Source organism: Mixophyes fleayi, chromosome 7, assembly GCF_038048845.1.
Source record: "Mixophyes fleayi isolate aMixFle1 chromosome 7, aMixFle1.hap1, whole genome shotgun sequence".
NCBI lineage: Eukaryota > Metazoa > Chordata > Amphibia > Anura > Limnodynastidae > Mixophyes > Mixophyes fleayi.
In genome coordinates, this window is record NC_134408.1 from 108,013,603 (window position 1) to 108,035,694 (window position 22,092).

At 40.5% G+C, this 22,092-nt stretch overlaps 2 protein-coding genes across 2 annotated transcripts in view; one reads left to right on the plus strand and one right to left on the minus strand.

The window, feature by feature from the left end:
- MYL1 (myosin light chain 1) overlaps positions 1-22,092 on the minus strand; it is a 427,496-nt gene that overhangs the window by 305,849 nt on the left and 99,555 nt on the right. The window lies entirely within an intron of this gene.
- Positions 19,527-22,092, plus strand: part of CPS1 (carbamoyl-phosphate synthase 1) — a 75,133-nt gene continuing 72,567 nt past the window's right edge. Inside the window, exon 1 of the mRNA XM_075180283.1 lies at positions 19,527-19,743. Within this exon, the coding sequence (XP_075036384.1) occupies positions 19,633-19,743 (111 nt within the window). The 5' untranslated portion in view covers positions 19,527-19,632. The remainder of the gene's footprint in view (positions 19,744-22,092) is intronic.

Genomic DNA, 22,092 nt, shown 5'->3' on the forward strand with positions numbered 1-22,092 from the left:
CAGTTGCTGCAGATTTGTCCCAAAGATGCTTTAAGATCTGGTGACTGTGGAGGTCATTGGAGTACACTGAACTCTCTGTCATGTTCATGGAATTAGCTAGCCATCAGAAGAAGGGTAAACTGTGTCCGTAAAGGATTCATATGGTAAGCAACAGTAAACAGGAAGGTTGAGGCATTTGTTCAATGCTAAATTGGTAAAAAGGGGCCTTTTGGTGGAAAGGGAACATTCCTCACACCATTACATCACCACCACCAGCCTGCACCATTGACACAAAGCAGGATGGATCCATGGATTCATGTCTGACCCTACCAGCTGCATGTTGCAGCAGAAATAATAATTCCTCAGACAGGTGATGTTCTTCAACTGTCCACTTTTGATGAGACTCAGTTTCCTGTTCTTAACTGACCAAGGGGAACCCAGTGTGGTCTTCTGCTGCTGTAGCCTACTGTTGTAGGCTATTTGAGTCACAGTACTCTTATTGATAAGGTGTTTTTCGCCCACTGGATGTTTTTTGCGTGAAAATCCCAGGAGATCAGCAGTTTACGATACTCAAACCAATGCGTCTAGCACCAACAATAGTTCTACAGTCAAAGTCACTTAAACTGGTGTTTGGTATGAAAAACAACTGAACCTCTTGACCATTTCTACATGCTTTATGCATTGAATTGCTGCCACATGATTGATTGATTAGACGTTTGCTTTAATGTGCAGGTATCCAGCATTGTCTAATAAAGTGGCCACTGAGTGTATTTATTGGGTTATATGATATGTCAATTTGAATAAGACAGAGACTTGGGTGGGGTCGATTTGCTCCCCTTGGTTTGGGGCCACGCCCTGGATAGTTTCACACCAAAATCACTGTTTTCTCACCAAAACATGCTCAGTGGTTTTCCCATGCTTTTTGGTGTGCACCATTGGCAGATGTATACAGTGCTGCTTAGCTCCACTTCTGTGATTCCCTGAAAGTCTTCCTGTATACCCATTCAATTAGGACTCATTACTCAGGCCTCCATTAAAGGTAAGTTTTTGATGTGTTCCTTGTAATTTTCACTGCCTGCAGCTGAATTGCATTGCATTGCATTGTGGGAATAGTACATTACTAGGAGTGTTAGGAGTTATTTTTGTGCAATATACTGGTCACATAGAGCGCTGTTAGCACCAGGGCGCTGCTAGTTGTTGTTATTGCTAGCTAACACTAGAGTGGGTGGTAAATACTACTCGAAATAACAGCTAAGTTTTTAGGAGGGCTGTTGTGTATCACCCCTTTGCAGGAACCATCTATAGCTGCAGACTCCAATTAAGAGAAGTCTATGGTGAGTGTCCCCTATTCCATGTTGCTCTTGGTTGGGCCCTCACCCTCTGGTGAATAAGGTATTCATGTGGGAATATTCCCTGTGTCAAATATCTGTGCCCAGTTCAGAACATACTCGCGGTATTGGGGTCCAGAGTAGGGTATAGATATCCAAATCCAGCAAAATAGCACTGACATTCCCTTTTGCTTCCCCGTTCTCTCCGCTACCACTTTTGGATAACTACTTGTGCTTCCTTCCTAGGCCAGAAAGAGAGTTTGTACACCTCTGCAGTGGCGCACACAGGGGGGGTTTCTGGGTCTTCAGAAACCCCTCCCCTCCGCTAAAGAAGTCCCCCTGTACTATCCAGCAGCTGCGGCGCTGTCAAAGAAGCGTCCGTGTCGGTGCTGTATTGTAAGGTACAGAGCTGCCAAAACAGAGCAGGCGTATGCGCAGCATGCTTTCGCTTTTTTTTTTTTTTTGGGGGGGGGGCCCTGCTCTGTTCCGCTGGGAAGGTTAGTGCTGTTCTGCAGGTGGACTGGACCAAGACCAGGAAAGCCTGGTCACACCAAAAGTCCAACTACCTACCACTTTAACCACACCTTTCCTTAAATAAAACATCTCTGGTGTAATGGTAAAATACTGCTCAGCCTCATAGTGAGAGTGAAGAGCTATCAGGAATGTTTTTATTACATGCACTTTTGAGTGTTTTATTTTACATTGGAAAAAAAACGCCTTGAAATGTACTTCTAGTAAAAGTATTGGATGAGACTTAACCTCTGTCATCTCAGACTGCAAATATGAAGTCCTTTTTGCTGAGTGCAAATGGCTATAAAACTTCACCTTCTCCACCATGGTGCCTAATTGTAACAATCTTGCTTGCCAATTTTACATTTAATTTCTCTACTGCTCCACAAATCTAGGTGCACCAGTGTGCATACGTCATACTTTGCAAGGAAATCCTCACTCTCGCCTCATCTTCCCATGAGCTGGTGCAAACTTCTACTCCTCTGCAAATGACGCAATCAGTAAACCTTTGCTATTTTCATGCACCTGCAGAATAAAAAAAAAAAAAAAAAAAGGGAAAGATAAGGGTTTGGAGGACAGTAAACACCTATTTGATGACTGTATAGTTACAAAAAGAAAAAACAAACAAACATAAAACATTAACTGATATCTCCAAACAAGCAAAGCTCACTGGTTCAGGACTATCAACACTGAAAATATCCTCTGCGCATCCTCCAATACACAGGACATCCTGTAAATTAAACAGTCTCTGCAACTGAATAGGTGAGAAATAACATTTCTGAAAAATTATCAGGGCTTCTCTTTAACCAGCATGTTAATAGAAGACCTAGCCATATGTTCAAATATTAAGGTCCATACATTGGTCAAATCGAAGGCCTATGCTCTCCTGCCACCATGCCTTCAGAGCAGTTCGAAACTGTTGGCAATCATGTTATAACTGTGCAGCTCAGAAATGATTTTATATGTCACACTTCAATGCTGAAAACTGGTAATGACAACTATGGAGAGCAGAATATAGTGAAAAATGTTGATTTATTGAACAGATGTGAGCCAGATAATGCCAGAAAATAACAAGGAACATAGCTGGTGCAAGTGAACAGGCTGAGAGGAGAGAAACCAGGTACAGAGAGGTCAGCAAGCAGCTTATAATAGTCCCAGGAACCAGGAGAAACAGGAGACGACAACAATGTCAGGCACAGTAACATAAACAACAGTGACCAGCAAAGGTAACGGGGAGAGGAAGGTATAAATAAAGAGACAACAGGTGCAGATGATTAGTTAGTGCAGCAGGTTAACCCCTGGTAGTGAGAAAAAACAAGGCAAGGCACAAGAGCAGCACCTCCGGTGCATTAGAGGTACTGCAGGATAAATCCAATATCTAAAATCCAATTTAGTCCCAGTAGAGCTGATGCAAAGCATGCTAATGCAACGCTGCAGTGCAAGCCGAGGCACATCGTTATATTATATTTGCTTGAGCTTTTTGTGTGTGTGGGTGTGTATTTATATATATATATATATATATATGTATTTAATATATATATATATTTATATATATATATATATATATATATATATATATTTGGCCACACCCGTTAATTATTCAATTGAGGTGTTTCAATTAGACCCGTTGCCAGAGGTGTATAAAATGAAGCACCTAGCCATGCATTCTCCATTTGCAAACATTTGTGATACAAAATGGGTCATTCTGAAGAAGTTAGTCACTTCAAGAGTGGTACTGTGATAGGATGCCACCTTTGCAATAAGATGGTTCGTGAAATTTCATCCCTGCTGGATATTCTACGATCAACTGTAAGTGATATTGTTAGAAAGTGGAAGCGTTTAGAAACAACAGCAACTCAGCCACGAAGCGGAAGACCACGTAAAATCACAGAGCGGGCTCAAAGACTGGTAAGTCTAATGGTCAGCTGATTCCATCGCTGAAGAGTTCCGGACTTCCACTGGCATTAATGTAAGCACAAAAACTGTGTGACAGGAGTTTAATGGAATGGGTTTCCATGGCCGAGCAGCCGCATCTAAGCCTCAGATCTTCAAGACCAATGCCATGCGTCAGATGGAGTGGTGTAAATCACACCAACACTGGATTTTCAAACAGTGGAAACGTGTTCTGTGGAGTGATGAATCACGCTTCTCTGTTTGACAGTCAGATGGGCGAGTTTGGGTTTGGTGGATGCTGGGAGAATGTTACCTTTCTGACTGCTGGAGCTGTTTTTCAGGGTTTGGGCTAGGCCCCTTATCTTCAGTGAAGGGCAATCTTAATGCTTCAGCATACTAAGTCATTTTGGACAATGCTGTGCCTCCAACTTTGTGGCAACAGTTTGGGGAAGGCCGTTTTTTATTCCAACATAACTGTGCCCCAGTGCACAAAGCAAGGACTACAAAAACATGGATTGTAGAGTTTGGTGTGGAAGAACTTGACTGACCCGCACAGAGCCCTGCCCTAAACCCCATCGAACACCTTTGGGATGAACTGGAATGAAGATTGCGAACCAGGCCTTCTCATCCAACATCAGTGAAATGCTATACAAAATTAATGGACAAAAATTTCCACAGAAACACTCCAACATCTTGTGGAAAGCATTCCAAAAAGATTAGAAGCTGTTATCACTGCAAAATGGGGACCAGCTCCATATTAAAATATATGTACTTGAATACAATGTCATATTACAGTGTATATATATATATATATATATATATATATATATATATATATATATATATATATATATAAATATGCCAGAGTCATAGAGGGTATTATCATTTTTTATTTATAAAACACTGATATTTTACACAGTACTGTACATTGCGGGGATCATGACAAAAACAAATTACCTACAGTGACATGAAACATAATGTAAAGATGACCTTGCCTCAAGTGAGCTTGCACCAAATCAAATCAGCATTGGCGACTGGCATTTCTGTGGTGTGGTAAGGTTGGAATGAGGAGAGGCAGTGCAAGGTGGAGACATGAAACATGAACTAGTAATTTTATAAAAACAGAATTAATAATATATCCACCTGTCGAAGTCGTATAATTGGATGAACAAAAGTATATTGGTTAATATTGTTTTGCCGTGCGATTGCCATCCGTAAGCCACGTAACAAAGATCCATACGCCACGTACGTTGCGATCGCACGGTAAAATACGCATGCACACACTCGCATTACAACATTTAGTTATTGATATAATTCATATTCATATTGGTTCCGTTACACTGTAATTTATGAGCAGATAGTATTTGGTTTAATATTAGTCTATATATATGATCATAGCTGTGCACCCAGCTCTCAGTCTTCACTGATCATAGTATTCTAATAGATATACTGTCCACTGGGTCCCGTGGGTGCGCAGCGAGCGCATGCAATAAGAGCGCGGTATGTATGTATCTTTTGGTATTGACTGTACTGTACTGTATCATAATATAATAATGTATTGAATTGTTGACTATTTACATCTGCTAAAATAAATCACTTTGTGCGTTAGAAACACAGTACAATTGCTTGGGCAATGCTTATTTGAAAACGATAGAATTACTTTAATAATTTGGGGGCTCGGAGGTGAGTTACGTTATCGGCAGGTATGCAGCGCTTACGATATTCGGTTCCTCAACAAAGGGTGGGTTGACGGACGCGTCTCATACGGGAAAAAACGCAATGTGTTTAAGACCTGTGGTTCACTTTGTGTTGCGAAACCGAATGTCCGTTGTTGCATAGACTGAAGGAACGCTAATTTGAATCTAGGGACAAGAAAGAAAAATGTTTCTTTTTATTGTCGTTTTGCATTTTAAAGGGTTTTGCATTGCATAGAGTATGTGTATTTCCTGCATTGAGTATGTGTACTTCCGGTAATATTGCCACGTGGTTAAACAATCATTTTGATAGTTGTTATACATGCATAGTATAATCAGTTGTTACCTCTGGAACATTATTACTATTGTTGGGAACTTTTTGATTTTCTGCGCAGAAAAGGTGTGTCGTGTGATTTGTTGACTTTAAATACACTAAGGTTTGATCTATTGTTGAATAGAGTGTCAGTTGCTGTCTGACGAGGCAGGTGCCCAACTGGTGTACAGTATACAAGGCAGGTATACCGGGGGCGGAAACTAAGCGAGTTTTCGCGACGTGCACCCAAGGGTAATCGCATCGCTTACCGCACGGCAAGGAAAGCCGTGATTGCGACTTGGGGGTAAAGGGGAGGAATTACGTTGGTAAGGCTGGTAATTGACTTTACCGGATGCTGCCAGGCGTAATAAACTCAACAGATTTTGTTGGAGAGTCAGGGGTAATCAAGGAGCTGATAACCCTTTAGTCCACATTGATATTTCTGTATTAGAAGTCCTCGTTCAATACGAGAGGAAGCGAGTGGACGCGGCTTGTAGCAAATACGTTCACGGGCCAGTAAAATATATCTAGCGGTAGATTGCGGGTAGCAGAGTGTTGAAATTAGTGGCAGAATGTTGTAATATTTCTGGAACCCTATTTTTGTGGCTGGATATTGTGATATTACTGGGACCCTATTGTTCAACATGGATGCTAAGCATACGCTAGAGATGGCCAATGTACTGCCTAAAGAAGGCCTTAGAGATTCAGCAAGGTTTCGTATGTGTAAGAAATATGGTGCATACGCAACGGCTTATTGCGACACAGGGGTCGAGATGACCAAAGAGTGTGTTAGGCCTTTCCCAACAATAGGGAGTTTTAATGCAGAGGTAACAAATAACGTAAAAGATAAAGTATGGTTGATTAAGTCAACGGAAGTGAGAAATAAACATGATGATTGTTTAAAGTCGTGGCAAATGGAAGGTAACACGTGGCAGAGCAGCATATGCACAGCGGAAGTAAGTGTGGCGAAAAGTGCGCGCACAGCGGAAATCAGCGTACCGGAAATGAGCGTTCCGGAAGTGTGCATTGCAAAGCGTGGAGAACTGAGCGCAAGCACGCCCCTGACAAATTCGGTCGGGGCGGAAAGTACAGCCAATACCAAAAATGTGAAAACTGTAACTAGTAACTTGTATGTTGTTTTAAGTAATGGTAAGAGTAATGTTTCAGAAGAAAGAAATGTACCCACCGTCATTTCGGCCATTGCTGGTAATATGAAGGGGGCACCACACGGTCAAGGAAAAGGAACAATCCCACCTGCAGGGGCAGCGACTGAAAGTGGTGAGAATAATGTAAAGGTTATCACAGGGGGAGACATCCATTGTACTGCAGCAGCAATTTCAGCAACTAGTTCAGAACATAGTGATTTGGTAGACTTACATCCTGTCTGCACAACAGCAGTTCCCAATGGGAAAGCGGACAGAGATGGTGACGTTCCCTTAAAACATGTAGCAAAGCATGGTCCATGGACTAGGTCTGAAATATTTTCAATTTTGTCTGATTTCCCTGATCCTAGGAAAGATTTGACCAAATGTCAGAAGTTCATTAGATATTATGGTAATGTGTACGAGCCAACTAATAACGATTGGCGAGTAATGTTGAAGGCCTGTCTTCCTCTCAATACTGATATACAAAAGTTCATTAAGGATTGTATGTTGGAGGAGGATAAATCCTTAACTGAGGATGATAATCAGGACAATATTAGACGTATAAACACACAATTGGCTATATATTTTCCAGTGATAGTGGACTGGAGTAAAATTTTTACTATCAAACAAAAGGACAGTGAAAATGCAACAGACTATTTTTGCAGGGCTCTAATAGCAATGGCCAAATATACTGGGGTATCAGACATAAAGGATAATGTACACTACAGCGAGGTTGCTGTTAAAGTTCTAATGGATGGCCTCAGGGAAAACTTGAAAAGAAGGGTACAAACTTCATTACCATACTGGAGAGGAAGTACTGTAAGTGTTCTTAGAGAGTCAGTTATAGGACATGATAAAAATATATGTAAAGAAGAAAAAGCACTAAGTGATAGGGTAATGATGGTAAGTATCCCAACACTAGAGGGACGGCACACACAACCACAGCATAATAAGACCTGGTTTAAGGAAAAGAGACAACATGAGTTGAGGAAGTGTTTTAGATGCGCTAAAACGGGACACCAAGCAAAGGACTGTACAATGACAAGAGCGGAAGCAAAGAGACTTGGCCCATCTAAGGGGGAATCACACAGACACCCACAGAGACAGCGCACACAAGTCTCAGAGGCTTCTCAACAGTTGCCTGTACACCTCATAACAGCCAATGCCTTGAGGGAGAACTATAGCCAACCCTAGAGTTCAGGTGAGACCTGTAGTCCTACAACCAGGTGGGGTTTAATCTGCGGTGTCAGTGTGCAGGTTTAGAAAGAAAGACTGATTTAAAAGGTAATCTTTGTTGATTTTGCTTGTTTTAGGTTGTCACATGCTTGCTTTCCTAATCGCTGGCCGAGGGAAAAGAATGGAAATGTTTGTTTTGTTGCTGCTTTAAGATAACTATCTTGTTTTCCTCTCACAGATAAAGGGTACGCAGAAGAAATATAGACTCAGTGTTTAAAAGGGTGATGTAGAGAAATAGAAAGATTACTCTTGAAAGACTAATTAACAATGGATCATTGGAACACACTTTGTTTCAGGCTGCAGTGACTCATGATAATTTGTTTGGCCGAGAATCATTATCCAAAAACGAAGTATGTACATACTTTTCTCCAAAAATATCGTTTTATGTATCTCGGATGAGTCATTAAGAGTTAACTTTTATATTTCTCTGCCATAAGTTAGAAAGTCCGTTGAAAAGGTATGTAGTCAATGTGATACCGAGTTCTTAATGAACAAATGACGGACGGCACTGGATTGCACGGTAGGTTTAAGACCCCCTAGTCAAGTATGGGGAGGGGTCATAGGTTAGCAAATAGCTAAGGGGATTAGTGGAATGAATACAGCCATTTTCCCATAGAGTCCAATCCAGCTGTCATTTGTGTTGTAAAATCTCCCTTTCTGCATGTATGTTTGTATTCAAATCTTTGTATTTCTATTATTCATTACTTTCTTATTTCTCATTCTTTACATCTATGCTAGTACCTCTCTATCTTTCTTTTTTTTTTTCTCTCTCTTTTTCTCTCTCTCTCTTTCTCTCTCTCTCTCTCTCTCTCTCTCTCTTTTTCTCTCTCTCTCTGCTCTGGTAGAGATAAAAAAAACAGACACAGTCTCATCAATGGGGCTAAGACATTTTTTTTTTTTTTTACATAAGACAAATTCAGGGATACACACGCTAGATTGCCATGAGTCACAGAAACAGTCAGGGGTTTTGTTTTCATGTGTATAGAAACTGCTGATTTTAAGCAGAAAGGTTCTGTTGTGGAAATACGATTCATGTTTTATAGATTGCATATCTGTTTTGTTTTTGTTTTGGTTCGTGCCTCCTGTACAAAAATGTGCCTTTATATGGATGCACAAAGGGTGGGGACAGGAGATTGCTAGAGGATAGGCATACAGATATGCATCTCTGTATAGAACATTGGAGTAGGATTTTTACCACAAGATACGACATAATGTGAAACCCTAGCAAATGTAGAATTTTCATGTTTTATATTTTTTTACTGTTAGACAGACATGTACTGGATACTGTTATACTTGAAGAAAGTGTTATAGAAGTAGACCCCTTTGTCTTTCTCACATAGTCAAGTAGCTGAATGTGAGGTACTGAGAATGACATGTGAGTTGGCAGAGGGAAAATCGATTGATATACATTGGCCTTCAGCATTTTTCTAGTCAAGGGGGCGATGTTGAGTTGACTGAAAAATCTTTTTATAACAATACTAGCACATGAGTAGGACACTACATAGAGGTCTTTATACAGTGACACAGTTACCAACTGAAGTAGCTGCTAGTAAAGTCCACACTTACGCACACGACCATACATGGCTGTCACACCAGGGCGAACATAGCTGTCAAATAGACAGCAGGGTTTTATGTGACAGCTAACAAATCTATGTTTTGTTTTGTTTTTTGTTGTATTGTTTTAGTTTTAAAATGTGAACACACACACATACACATATTAGTTAATATATGAAGATTTGGGTTACCTGAAGAATTTCTGCAGATAAAACAAATCCACGTCATCCAATTACCACCATGCAGGATCCTTAAGTATACACTGGTGTACCAATGAAATATGTCTGGGTAAAGGTATATTGAAATGTGTCTAATGTATTACTGTATCATACTCAAAGCTTTTGTTATTCAATGTGATAGTCCTAGAGTTATAATAGATGATAGGGGTATTCATGTTATTGATAATAGATGTATAATGTATGAGTAGTGGTAACAAATCACATACTTTCAATTAGCCATAAACCAGTGTGAACATAAAGTAGTGGTACTCGGTAGAACGAATTGAATAGAATAAGAATTGGAACTTGATTGAAGTGATAGATAGATTCGGCCACTAGTCCTTCCCCGCTACCAAAAGATCACTCCTGGGCAGCCTCTTAACCTGTCAGTTTTTTAAATGTTCTTGACCCCTCGTGAGATGAGATTGTAACTGGGAGGCTAGCTTAGACCTTGAGAGAAGGTAAATAGTGAGACAGCAACCGAGAACGTCCAAAACACTGTTTCCTGAAAAGTCACACTAACTGTCAGGATGTTGGATCGGGAGAGTAAGTTGTGGAGCAGTAATTTCTTAGGCTCAGGTTATTTGACAGACAGGTACCAGGTGTAGGCTACCAGCATCACGGCTTCAAGGGTAGCAGAGACACACTGGTGCCCATTCCACCCACTGCAGAGGGGCCAACACTCAGAGAAGGGCCCAAGGGCACTCATGAGTATGTTCTGGAAGACCTCTAATGCAGTTAGTAGCACCTGAGCCAAAGGATAAGACAGTTGTCCAGCATGAAGGTGTAGTTTTTCCTGTTTTGTGTTCTCTCATTCCATTCTCTTCTCAGGACGGTCAATTCTTTTGATTATTAGCAGGTGACAGAGGCTGGTTCAGGTAATGATAATGAGGTATTGGGGATGAAGGAGAAGTTAGTAGCATAATCGGTCCAGCCAATTACGCTATTCAATTCAGGGGTAAAGGAAAATTTTTCAGCTTACAATGTATAGGGATTAATAAATAAGATCTTTTATGCCATAGAATATTGTCCAATTAGTAGAGGTTACCCACTACCATACATCTGGTACACCATACAATACATATTATTACTACAATCACTTAGCCAGTGAGCGCACAGGATAATTTTTGATTGCTAGTGTATTACTAGGGAGGGATCCCTGGTCCTGCTTGCAGCTCCTGCAAGCACCAGGAGGTTAGCGCATAATCTTTACCTCTTTTTGCTAAAGGAAAATTTGGAAACCTTGGAGCTTGGAGAAAGTGCGAGGGGCTATTGTCTGAGTAGCATTACGTCCATAAGTACGGTGACCCCATAGTTAAAAAAAAAAAAAAGGTACACCCAGCGATGCCAGTCCAGTGATATTCAGATTTGAGCAGGCATCCTTGAGAATGATTATCATTCTTGGGAGGGTAAGGTTTTAGACCAAAGTGCTGGGCGTGCTCTGACGTGCCTCAAAGATTATATCAAGTGGGATTAGTTCTCTTTCCACTAAATATTCTTGAGGTACCCGAATTATGGGTGGGAGGTCACTAGGGGAAAAGTACAACACCTAGGTCCCTTAGTCTGGAGTCTCCAAATAGTTTACAAGCCAATCACTGTTAAATCTGAGTATTGGGAGACTGATAAGAACGTACAGACAATAGCCCGCCCACAAGTGTCGATGAAAAGAACTGATGACATTATTAGGAGTGTATATTAACGCAAGCTGAAGGAGGTTGTATATGACATTATTGATAGACATAGGATGATGCTATCGATGAACATGAAGTGTTTAAATGTATTCTGAGCTTAAAGACATGCGTTGGACAGATGAACCTGTTAAACTTGAAGAACTGTAGTAGAGTATTCTGTATAGCTGATACATGTTCTATTGTACCTTGTACCTTTCCAAATAATGTATTACGTGTTTTATTGCACCCTTGAAGGGCATACAAAAGGTTATCTCCAAGCTCCAGAAGTGTACGGTCTATAGTAAAAGAAGAAGTCATTTAGAGGATTAAGACTCTCTCTTATGATAACTGGTTTAGATCTACAAACAGCGTGGTCATACACCAAGGGGGACTTGTATTACATAACAATGAAACGTGGTACTGAGATCCTGCATATAACATCTTTAAGGTGATAGTTTATTATTCTATCAAAGGGTGGACTGTCAAAGTCGTATAATTGGATGAACAAAAGTACATTGGTTAATATTGTTTTGCCGTGCGATTGCGATCTGTACGCCACGTAACAAAGATCCGTACGCCACGAAACACGTGACATGGTGCGATCGCACGGTAAAATACGCACGCACACACTCGCATTACAACATTTAGTTATTTATATAATTCATATTCATATTGGTTCTGTTACACTGTAATTTATGAGCAGATAGTATTTGGTTTATTATTAGTCTATATATATGATCATAGCTGTGCACCCAGCTCTCAGTCTTCACTGATCACAGTATTCTAACAGATATACTGTTCACTGGGTCCCGTGGGTGCGCAGCGAGCGCATGCGATAAGAGCGCGGTATGTATGTATCTTTTGGTATTGACTGTACTGTACTGTATCATAATATAATAATGTATTGAATTGTTGACTATTTACATCTGCTAAAATAAATCACTTTGTGCGTTAGAAACACAGTACAATCGCTTGGGCAATGCTTATTTGAAAACGATAGAATTACTTTAATACACCCTCCAATATAAGCTTCCTACCTGCATTTCTATTTCTGTTGACAACATGATCATAAATCCCACAAGCTCGCTGCCTAGGTGTAATCCTTGGCTCACAACTATCCTTTGTTCTCCGCATCAACTCTATATTTACATCATGCTGGATAAATCTAAAAAACATTTCCAGAATACATATCTCACCCAAGACACTGCAAAAACTTGAATTCATGCACTCATCATCTCCTGCATCGACTATTGTAATTCCCTCCTTACTGGTCTTCCCAAAATCAGACTCCAGTCCCTACAATCTATTTTGAGTGCAGCAACTAGAATGATTTTCCTTGCAAATCATTCTTCTTTTGCTGAACCACTCTGTCAGTCTCTACATTGGTTGCCTGTTTTTCAAAGAATCCAATATAAAATTCTTCTACTAAGATACAAGGCCATCAACAAAATTGCACCGACATACATCTCCTCACTTGTCTCAAAATATCTCCCAACTCGACACCTCCGTTCTGCACAAGATCTGCGTCTCTCTTCCACTCTCATCACATCGCCCTATTCTCAGTTACAGGACTTTTTTCGGACTGCACCCACTTTGTGGAATTCACTTCCTCACACAATAAAACTTTCCTCTATTCTTCAAACCTTCAAGCGTTCTCTGAAAACCCACCTCTTCAGACAAGCTTATAATATTCTTCAACCACCATCTTAATCTCCCTAGGTTACCCTATTACTACCCTCTACACAGCTAACAATAGACAACAACAATCTGACCAACATAGTTATGTAACTGAATATTCAGCCCACTAAATACTTTTTACCTTTGAATTCTAGCTTGACAAATATGCATTGTGATGTAGCACTTACCCTTGTGTACCAAACCATTGTCCCATAGATTGTAAGCTTGCGAACAGGGCCCTTTACCTCTCTGTATGTATGTATGTATTACCCAGTATTGTTTTATTATACATGCACTCATGTTTTTGTAGTGTTTTTCTTTAGCATAATGCTTGCTGTTGGAACAGGCAGGACATTTGTTACCTATGTTCAACCTCAGCTTCTGTCATCAAGGAGGCAGTGGTTATCACCAAAGGAGGAACAGAGATGGTAGACAGTGACAGTTGACAGCAATGACAAAGAAATTCAATGGTATAATCTGAGATGGTATTCTGGAGATCTTGTAAACAACCCCATACTTGGTGTGATGAGTGGATTTCTCCCTGAGGCTGGGATGGAATTGTAGAGTGATAAACACAGGAGCCAGGCTAAGTGGTTTATGTATTAAGGATACTTTGTACTTGAAAGAGTCCCAAATCCTGTGAGGGAGAAATATAGGGAGCAAGTAAAGTCAGATGCCCATAGCAAATCGAGTTCTAATCTGCTGAAGGTTGGGGCATTTTCCAAACTTTGCCAGGATTCTCATGTCATTGAGATAATTGTGCTAACATAGCTGCTCTATAATAACATATCAGCATTCAAGATCTAGCTTGCTATACCTTGGATAGCCTGTGTTACTTACCACTCCAAATAAAAGATGAGTAAAGCCCTAAAAAGATATTAGCCACATTAATACGAACCAGAAGAGAAGTTTTGAGACCAATCCTTTAGGTGCCTGGAATATAAGTATTGGGGGGAGGGAGACACACAATTGCACAAGTGCCTACAAATCGAATACCTTTGGTAGGCTGTATTACCAATAGAACAACAAGATGCCCAAGGTTTGGATGCCCACTGTTCAGCTTGTCTATGCTCTGTCACTTCCTCCTACTTTGCATACATGTAGAGTGACGTTCTCTTCTATTACCAAAGATTCACCCTTCTCCTCCGTAGTTGGGTTGGCACGGGTCTACCCACTTCCATAGAGAGCTCTATCCTACTGATACACTTTAATTAATACTCTAGTCAAGGAATGTGGGAAGAGACGTTTGGATGATGAACAATGAGAGGCGATTATGGAACAGTCGGAGGACATTGAAGAATGGGTGCCAACACCGCCATTAATTTTTGGGACTGCGTGTTTAAAGCTAGGTCCCTTTATAGATCTTACCAACTCTTACTGTTAGTTTTCATTAAATAACCTGGTATATGTAGGCTGGGAATGTCTTGTATCATGTTGTTCCTTACTTTGTATAGTCTCCTCTACATTAATCTTCTCAAGTCTAGATTTTGAAATCCTTTTCCTCTTGCATTAGTCCAATAAAATTATAATCTCTTCATGGCGACTTTCATCATTTACCCGTCTGCCGTAATGACAGAAGTTTATCAGTCAACCTCTGAGCCTAGAAGGGATCTACTTGTCCTAAATCCTGTGGATTAGGTGACCTCCAGCACCTTACAATAAGAAATATACGCAATTCTTCGCTGGTATTTCTGTTCAATCCTTTTGCGCTTTTATGAATTTGAGCGGGGGGTGTTGTTTCTTTTGTTGTGTTGGAAAAGTTACACAAGAAAAGCTATCAAAACATAATACACATATAATTTATAAAGACATTTTTGTATGGTACACTTTGTAAAATGTTACTCCTGCCAGACCTAAGTACATAAAGCCAGCCAGACAGATCATAAGCACAGAAGTTGTTTAAGTGCGGAGAATCGTTTGAGTGAAACTTTCTCCAGCAATTATTTTTGTACAGCTAGGTTCTTACAAAGCCTGACCCATTACATCTCCCAAACATCACCTGAGGTGCAGCCCATTAAATTAAAAGTCAGCAGGTTCTGAACCATTTTATTGCATTAAATAAAAGTAGGAGTTAGCTCAGTTCAGTAACCACAATCTTATTTTTTAAGGGATACCGTAAGACAATCAAAATGTAAGTAGCTTTGTGAAGGTTCTGTTCTGATATTAAACCTTAATAGCTGGAACTGAGAACTGCAGTTTCATATGTTGTACAGTTTCCATTTGAGGATTGTAACATAATTCATGGTAACAGTTGTTGTGAGAGTTATATTTTACTGCTGAAATCTCCTGTGTTCTATCATGAAGCAAGTTGGCGATATCTAGATGCTGTTAGACTTTGCTGATTCTGTTCAGTTAGAGTGATGGTTCCAATAGGAAGAGGCTATTTATAGGGAACAGAGACTGATAAATGGATGAGGTATAAACGTAATAGTTATTATTTGCTTTTGACAGAAAACACCTAAAGAGATAGGCTAACTGGTGGATGGGGGATAAACGAGGGTCCATTAAGTAAACATGAGATCAAGGCAGCATTTCAATTTGATGGTGCCCTAGGCATTGTGAGTGAATACTCTGTAAATAAGTAATTGTGTGCTCGCGTCCTTCTCTCAAATGTCCCCTCATTCATTATATATACTTAAAGAAATAGCTGGCTGTTGAATAACAAGTAGCAAAATAATATAAAGAAACTAGTTGTAAATATTAATATCAGCCATTCCTATGTTGGTCCCTAAACGGTGCTGCCCCAAGCGTGTGCCTTGATTGGCTGTATGACAAATACAGCTTTTAATGGGACAGGAGAAACAATATTACGTATGTAAAAATCAAGGGTAATTATTGATGTAAAATTTTACTATTTTGTTACTAAATGGCTGGCCTTTGTGTTGGGCGAGCTGTGCAGCTGCACAGTGCACCGTCAGGATAGAGGGCTCTAAACCACAGTTTTGTGCAAGGTTATTTCTAGCTAGGTGACATCAGTTTGATAACTTTGGGCACTGGCTGCTTGCTCCATAGTCAACATTCACCACCAATTATGCCCCTCGATTACTTAAAGCCTCTCGAGGACCTCTTGCTTGGACTTTCAGGAACAATTATGTAGATGTCCATGTTTTGGTGGGCTAGATGTACAGAGTCGTCATTATTTCTCTTGTCTCTTGTCACCGTAATGAAGGAGCAGGAGCGGAAAATCATGGAGCTGGAGAATGCAGAAGTAGGAGGCTCAGAGGTGATTTACACTGAACTTACTGCATGTATAGTATAGAAATGGCTTCCACGTACAGTTATGTGCTGCCATCGCTTGTAGAAATAATCCCATTTATGATACACGTTCTAGATCAGAGAGTGGGAGTCAGAAGCTCTCCGAATGTTGTGCTCTAGTTGGTGAAGTTCAGCACTCATGGTTAAACCAAAAATTGTTGAAGGGCTCATACACACAGGAGCGTTCCCTGCAGCTGTGGTGTGTTTACTCAGCGTTGTGTTCACTGAGTGGTTAATGCATCTCAACCAGAACTAAGGGCTATTAAACCCTATGAAGCAAGTGCTAAAGAAAGCGCTTGTGTGTTCTTTCAGAACGTTCTTTAAAAGGCTTGCTTCAGCAGAATAATCTCCATCATTATTATATCTTATCTCCGTACATACATTACACTTTCGTCTAATTCTGGAAGCTGTCAGCAAAGGCTACAATTACAAAACTATTGTATGTCAGTCTGTAGAACACCCATTTTACATGTATGACCAGCTGCTTCACACATGTGGATTATTTAAGTTCCACTCTGAAAATGCTATCAGCAGATGGCCTCAGTTATTGCACATCTATTATTAAAATTTAAATAGTATGTTCTATGCGGGGCGCAGGATAAACTAATCCTGCACTGGGAAGAGAGAGGAGAGATAAAGATAAGACATCAGTGGTGTTAAGACAAAAAAGATATGCCACGCCAAGGCTTCAACCATTGTTACTGACCATTCACACACCTTTCATGTCTCCTTTTACTGACAGAGTCACACAATGCTCTCACTGTACTCTCCCACTACTCCCATGTCACTCCCCCAGGTCATATACAAAACAAAAAGCTAAGACTCTAGAAGTGTTCTAATATGCTGTGTTTGTGTTTTCTTTGCTCGGTTTCTGAAGTGCTCCGCAATTCTCGTCTGCAGATTATTGTTTGGCCCATGTACAGAAGGCCACATGGTCATTGTTGAAGGCATACAACTATAGTTCTACATGTTATTTTTGCCTTAATGTTGCGTTTTAAGTGTTAGAAGTAAATTCTGTTATATATTAAGTTATTTTGTTCTTTGCTGTTTTGTAGGCAATACATAGTTGCCTACATTTGAGTCTGTCCTGGATCTACTACAACTATTTGCTGCTGCGTGAGCCAGCTCCGGGTACCTGTGTACCATACTGATGTTCCAGACACACATACGGGTTGAATTAGCACATGGATATCCTCCATGTGAGCAGTAACGCCATGCCAAGGCTTCAACCACTGTTACTGACCATTCACACACCTTTCACACTTCCTTCATGTCTCTATTCACTGACAGACATACTACCTCTGCACGGTATCCCCCCAGGCACCAATTCCACACAGTATGCCACAAGCACCAATTTCACACGGTATGCCCTGCTCATCAATTCCACATAGTATCCAACCCAGCACCAATTCTGCACGGTATCCCCCCTGCCAGGGCCGGACTCTGAGTGCACTGACACTGACAGCCTCAGTGACAGGCTTCCTGGTGGCTGGCTCCTCCCCAGGAACCAGCCACCAGATCACATGACAGCTTGCAGCCGGGTCCTGCTGCAAGCTTTCAGGGGAGGGAGCAGACAGAGAAGAAAGCAGAAGACAGAAACAAGAAGAGAAAAGAAGGTGAGAAGGTAAGTACACTAAAATGGGGGGGGGGGGGGAAGGATGCCACACAGAAAACAGGGGGAGAGGGAGGAGAGGAGAGAGAATGGATGCCATATGGGGGGGAGAGAAAGGATGCAATACAGGTGGGGGGAGAGAAACGATGCCATACAGAGGGGGAGGGAGGAGAGAAAGGATTCCATACAGGAGGGGGAGAGAGACAGGATGCCATACAGGGGGGAAAGAGCGAAAGGATGCCATGTGGGTGGGGGGAGGAGAGACAGGATGCCATACAGGGGGGAGGAGTGAGGAAGGATGACATACGGGGGGGAGGAGGGGGCGGAGAGGGAAAGGATGCCATACAGAGGGAGGGGAGAGAAAGGATGCCATACAGGGGGGGGGGGGGGAGAAAGGATGCCAGGCAGAGCGGGAAGAAAGAATGCCATCATATGATGCCAGCATATTCAGCTCCATGCCACCATAACAGTCATGTGATTCCAGCATATACAGCTCCATTCCACTATAACAGCTCCATACACACTACAACAGGGCCATGATGCCAATATGTACAACCCCCCAGTGCTAGTATAATAACCCAGTCCCATCATAATAGCCCAGTGTTCCAATAACAGGCCCAGGATACCAGAATATATAGCCCTATGCAACCATCATGGCCACTTCATGACAGCATATATAGCTTCATGCTCAACCAGCAGAGTACTTCCACATTGTTTAGAAAAGTCCAGGAATTCTAATGAAAAGTAACCTGAACTGCTATCGGTTTATTAAGACTTAAGGTTGTGTTTGCTACATAGTGAACTTGCTTTTTTATTATTTAATTGTCTTTGTACCCAGCACCTTAAAAAAATTGTATCCCCCTTTTTAAATTTCTCCTATTGCCAATTGCTGCTAAAATAGTTACCAGAGTTGCCCTGTACAGCTTAAATTATATATATTATGTTTTACCATGTGAATAAAAATAAATATTTCCTCACTATGAATATATCCTTAAAATTGATGGTAAGTTATTGTGAGTAGTTTTTTTCAACATGGTGCAACTGGCCATAAAACCGACCGATTTTTTCAAGATAAATATTTTCTTTTTATCTTCTGATGTATGTAGGTGTTCCAATCATGAAGGAAAAAGTTTCTATTAGTTTATTTGATTTCTACGTTAAAAAAGGCTGTTTCAGGACAGTTCAATAGCTGTTCTGGCCTTTTCTATTGATTCCCTAGCACAGTCTGAATATAACACTGCTGATAAAAGAAAAGCAGAGGTCTCATAATGTAATGTGTGTTTGAACATCACTCCAAGAGATAATGATTAATCTGTGTTGCAACTAAGTCACACAGACATCTAAAAATCAAGATATAGCTTCAGTGCAAAAGAGGGGGGCGGTAATATGTAGGCGGAGCTTGGCTTCAACTTATTAAATGCCCCCATCAGAGCACATATCAGCAAAAGTGACCCAGGTCGCAGCCTCTTTACTATTAGCCACTCTCAGGCATCCACACCTAGCACCACTTGCTGAGGAAGAGCTGAGTGGCTCTACAGGGCCCCAAAGATGACTCGGATATTATCTGTGTTCAAGGCAGCAAGGGCAGGGGCTCTCAATGCATCTGCCCATCATCACTGGGGCTTTTCCAAAGCCGGTGTCCGGCTTATGAGTGTCAAGGTATCATCATCATTTGCTTTACTTTATCTGCTTAGTAATTCCATTTTCTATGTTCAGCTCAAATGCCTCTAATGTGATTTACATTGTGTTTTTCCAAAATGCTTTTCAACTTTTTCAAAAAAGTTTTGACCTTGATTTTCAGAAAGGAACATGTTTTAATGTAACAGTGACATAAGTCGTTGCAAAGGAAACTATAGTAGTAACATCACTCTGATTTCATAGGCATTTTTAAATAGTGACATTTTATTACTAGGGATGATAGTGTACATTTATAATTGAATTAGTAATAATATCAGAAACACAATTACAAGCAGTTGAATGTACAGCTTAACATTATAGATGACAAATGTCAAACACTGTATTTACTATATACAGTTACATGCCTACGACTGCACTGTTGGCAGAGGGGTGGGTGGGGGGCATAAAAATGTTTTTGCATTATTTTTATTAACTTTTCCTTCATCTTCTTTTAATTGGTTTTTATGATACAGTTTTTTTCATTGTCAAGCTATCAGAGTAGGAAGGATTAAAAAAGATAAGCATGTGGGTGTATAATTTATTTTTTTAGCTTGGACTCCACAGTTTTATATTATTATTATTATTTATATAGCAGCAACCATATGACGCAGCGCGCACACACACAAATATCTGTTTTGTCAGAAGTCAATTAACCTACCAGTATGTTTTTGGACTATGGGAGGAAACCAGATCATCTAGAGGAAACCCACACAATCAGGAAGAGAACATACAAACTCCACACAGATCGGGCTGTAATCAGAATCACACTCATGACCCCAGCACTGTGAGACAGTACTGCTAACCACTGTAACACTGCCATCATAATTATTCATAATGTATCACATAATAAAAAGTCTTATAGTGTATTATATACAGAAAGTGTTCTAAATCAGTGAGAAGTGTCATATTCACATAGATGCTGCCACTAACACGCTAGTGTCATAATTAACTATATCAGATATGTAGCCACATAGAGCAGGGGTCCTCAAAACCAGTCTTCAGGGAGCCCTAACAGTGCATGTTCTCCAGGTCACAAGGACCACCTGTGGATATTTTAAAATGTGTCAGTAAGTAATGAATGCACCTGTGCTCCAGCAAAGAGATATGGAAAACATGCAGTTAGGACAGATCACGCACAAAGTATTCCCTCCTTATGGAAAAATGGAAAAATCTGAAAATATATTTAGAGATTGCTACAGTGCCTCTGATTGGGCTGCTCCATAGTACACTGTAAAATAACATTCACACTGGAATGAAATCCCCTACATGGTGACCTTAAGTAGTGATGCATTTACACTGGGAATAATAGTTTACTTCTGTTGAATCAGGTATGTGAGCTCTTATCTAAACAAGTTCTGAAAGCAAGAAAGAAAAAAATAAATAATTGCTGCTGTTCCCATTACTTTGCCAAATACAGAAATATTATCTCCACATACCTCCTCCTGCAGTCACTACTAGGAGGGCTGTTAAACAATTTAATGAGGAGAAGGTAAAATTGTAATAATTTTAATTTTAATATTTAGGCAAGGTGCTCCAAATTATGAAAAAATTCAATTGTAGAAAGTCCAGAGTCCAAAGCATTCTGACTAAATGACCCCTTGTCTGCATGACTAAATATTACAGTACATTATTACAACTGCACTAATATCTAAAGTAACCAGTGTCCATAGAGTCTTATTTTCAAACATTGCTGCCTTAAGCAACTTTAAATAGATATTAGTGAGATTAGCAAATTTGCACATGAAAACCTCATGCTACACAACCCAATATCCTCTTAATACATGGTTAACATAGTACTTTGTTTATCACCTGCCCTTTCCTCCTTGACAGGCCTCAACTTCAAAGGCTAAATTGGTACCATTAGACAGGACATTTCTCCGTGCCCTATCCTTCACATCACACCCATCTCCTCCTACACTTCCGATTTCCCATTACAAGGATGCTCTTTATTCATTCCTCTACTTCTCTCACTTCTCAACCTACCCCCTATTCCCTCTCAGTTTCTCCTTAATGCTTCCCCAAGCTACCCTCTTTAACCTGTCCAACTCCACTGGCACATTCTCATCTGTCTTAAAACACACACTCATCTTGACCCAGCCACTCTCACTCTCCCATTTCTCTCCTCTTATTTGCTTTCAAACTATTCCAGTGGAGTGCACACTTTCTCTCCTCTTACTCCTTTGACCCTATGTAAATGGGCTTTTTGCCCTCAGCACTTCACTGTGACTGCGTCCACTAAAGTGACTAAGTTTCTACACACAACTAAGCCACAGGGCAACTTCTACCTACTCATACTCCTGGATCTCTCTGCTGCTTTTAACACCACAACTC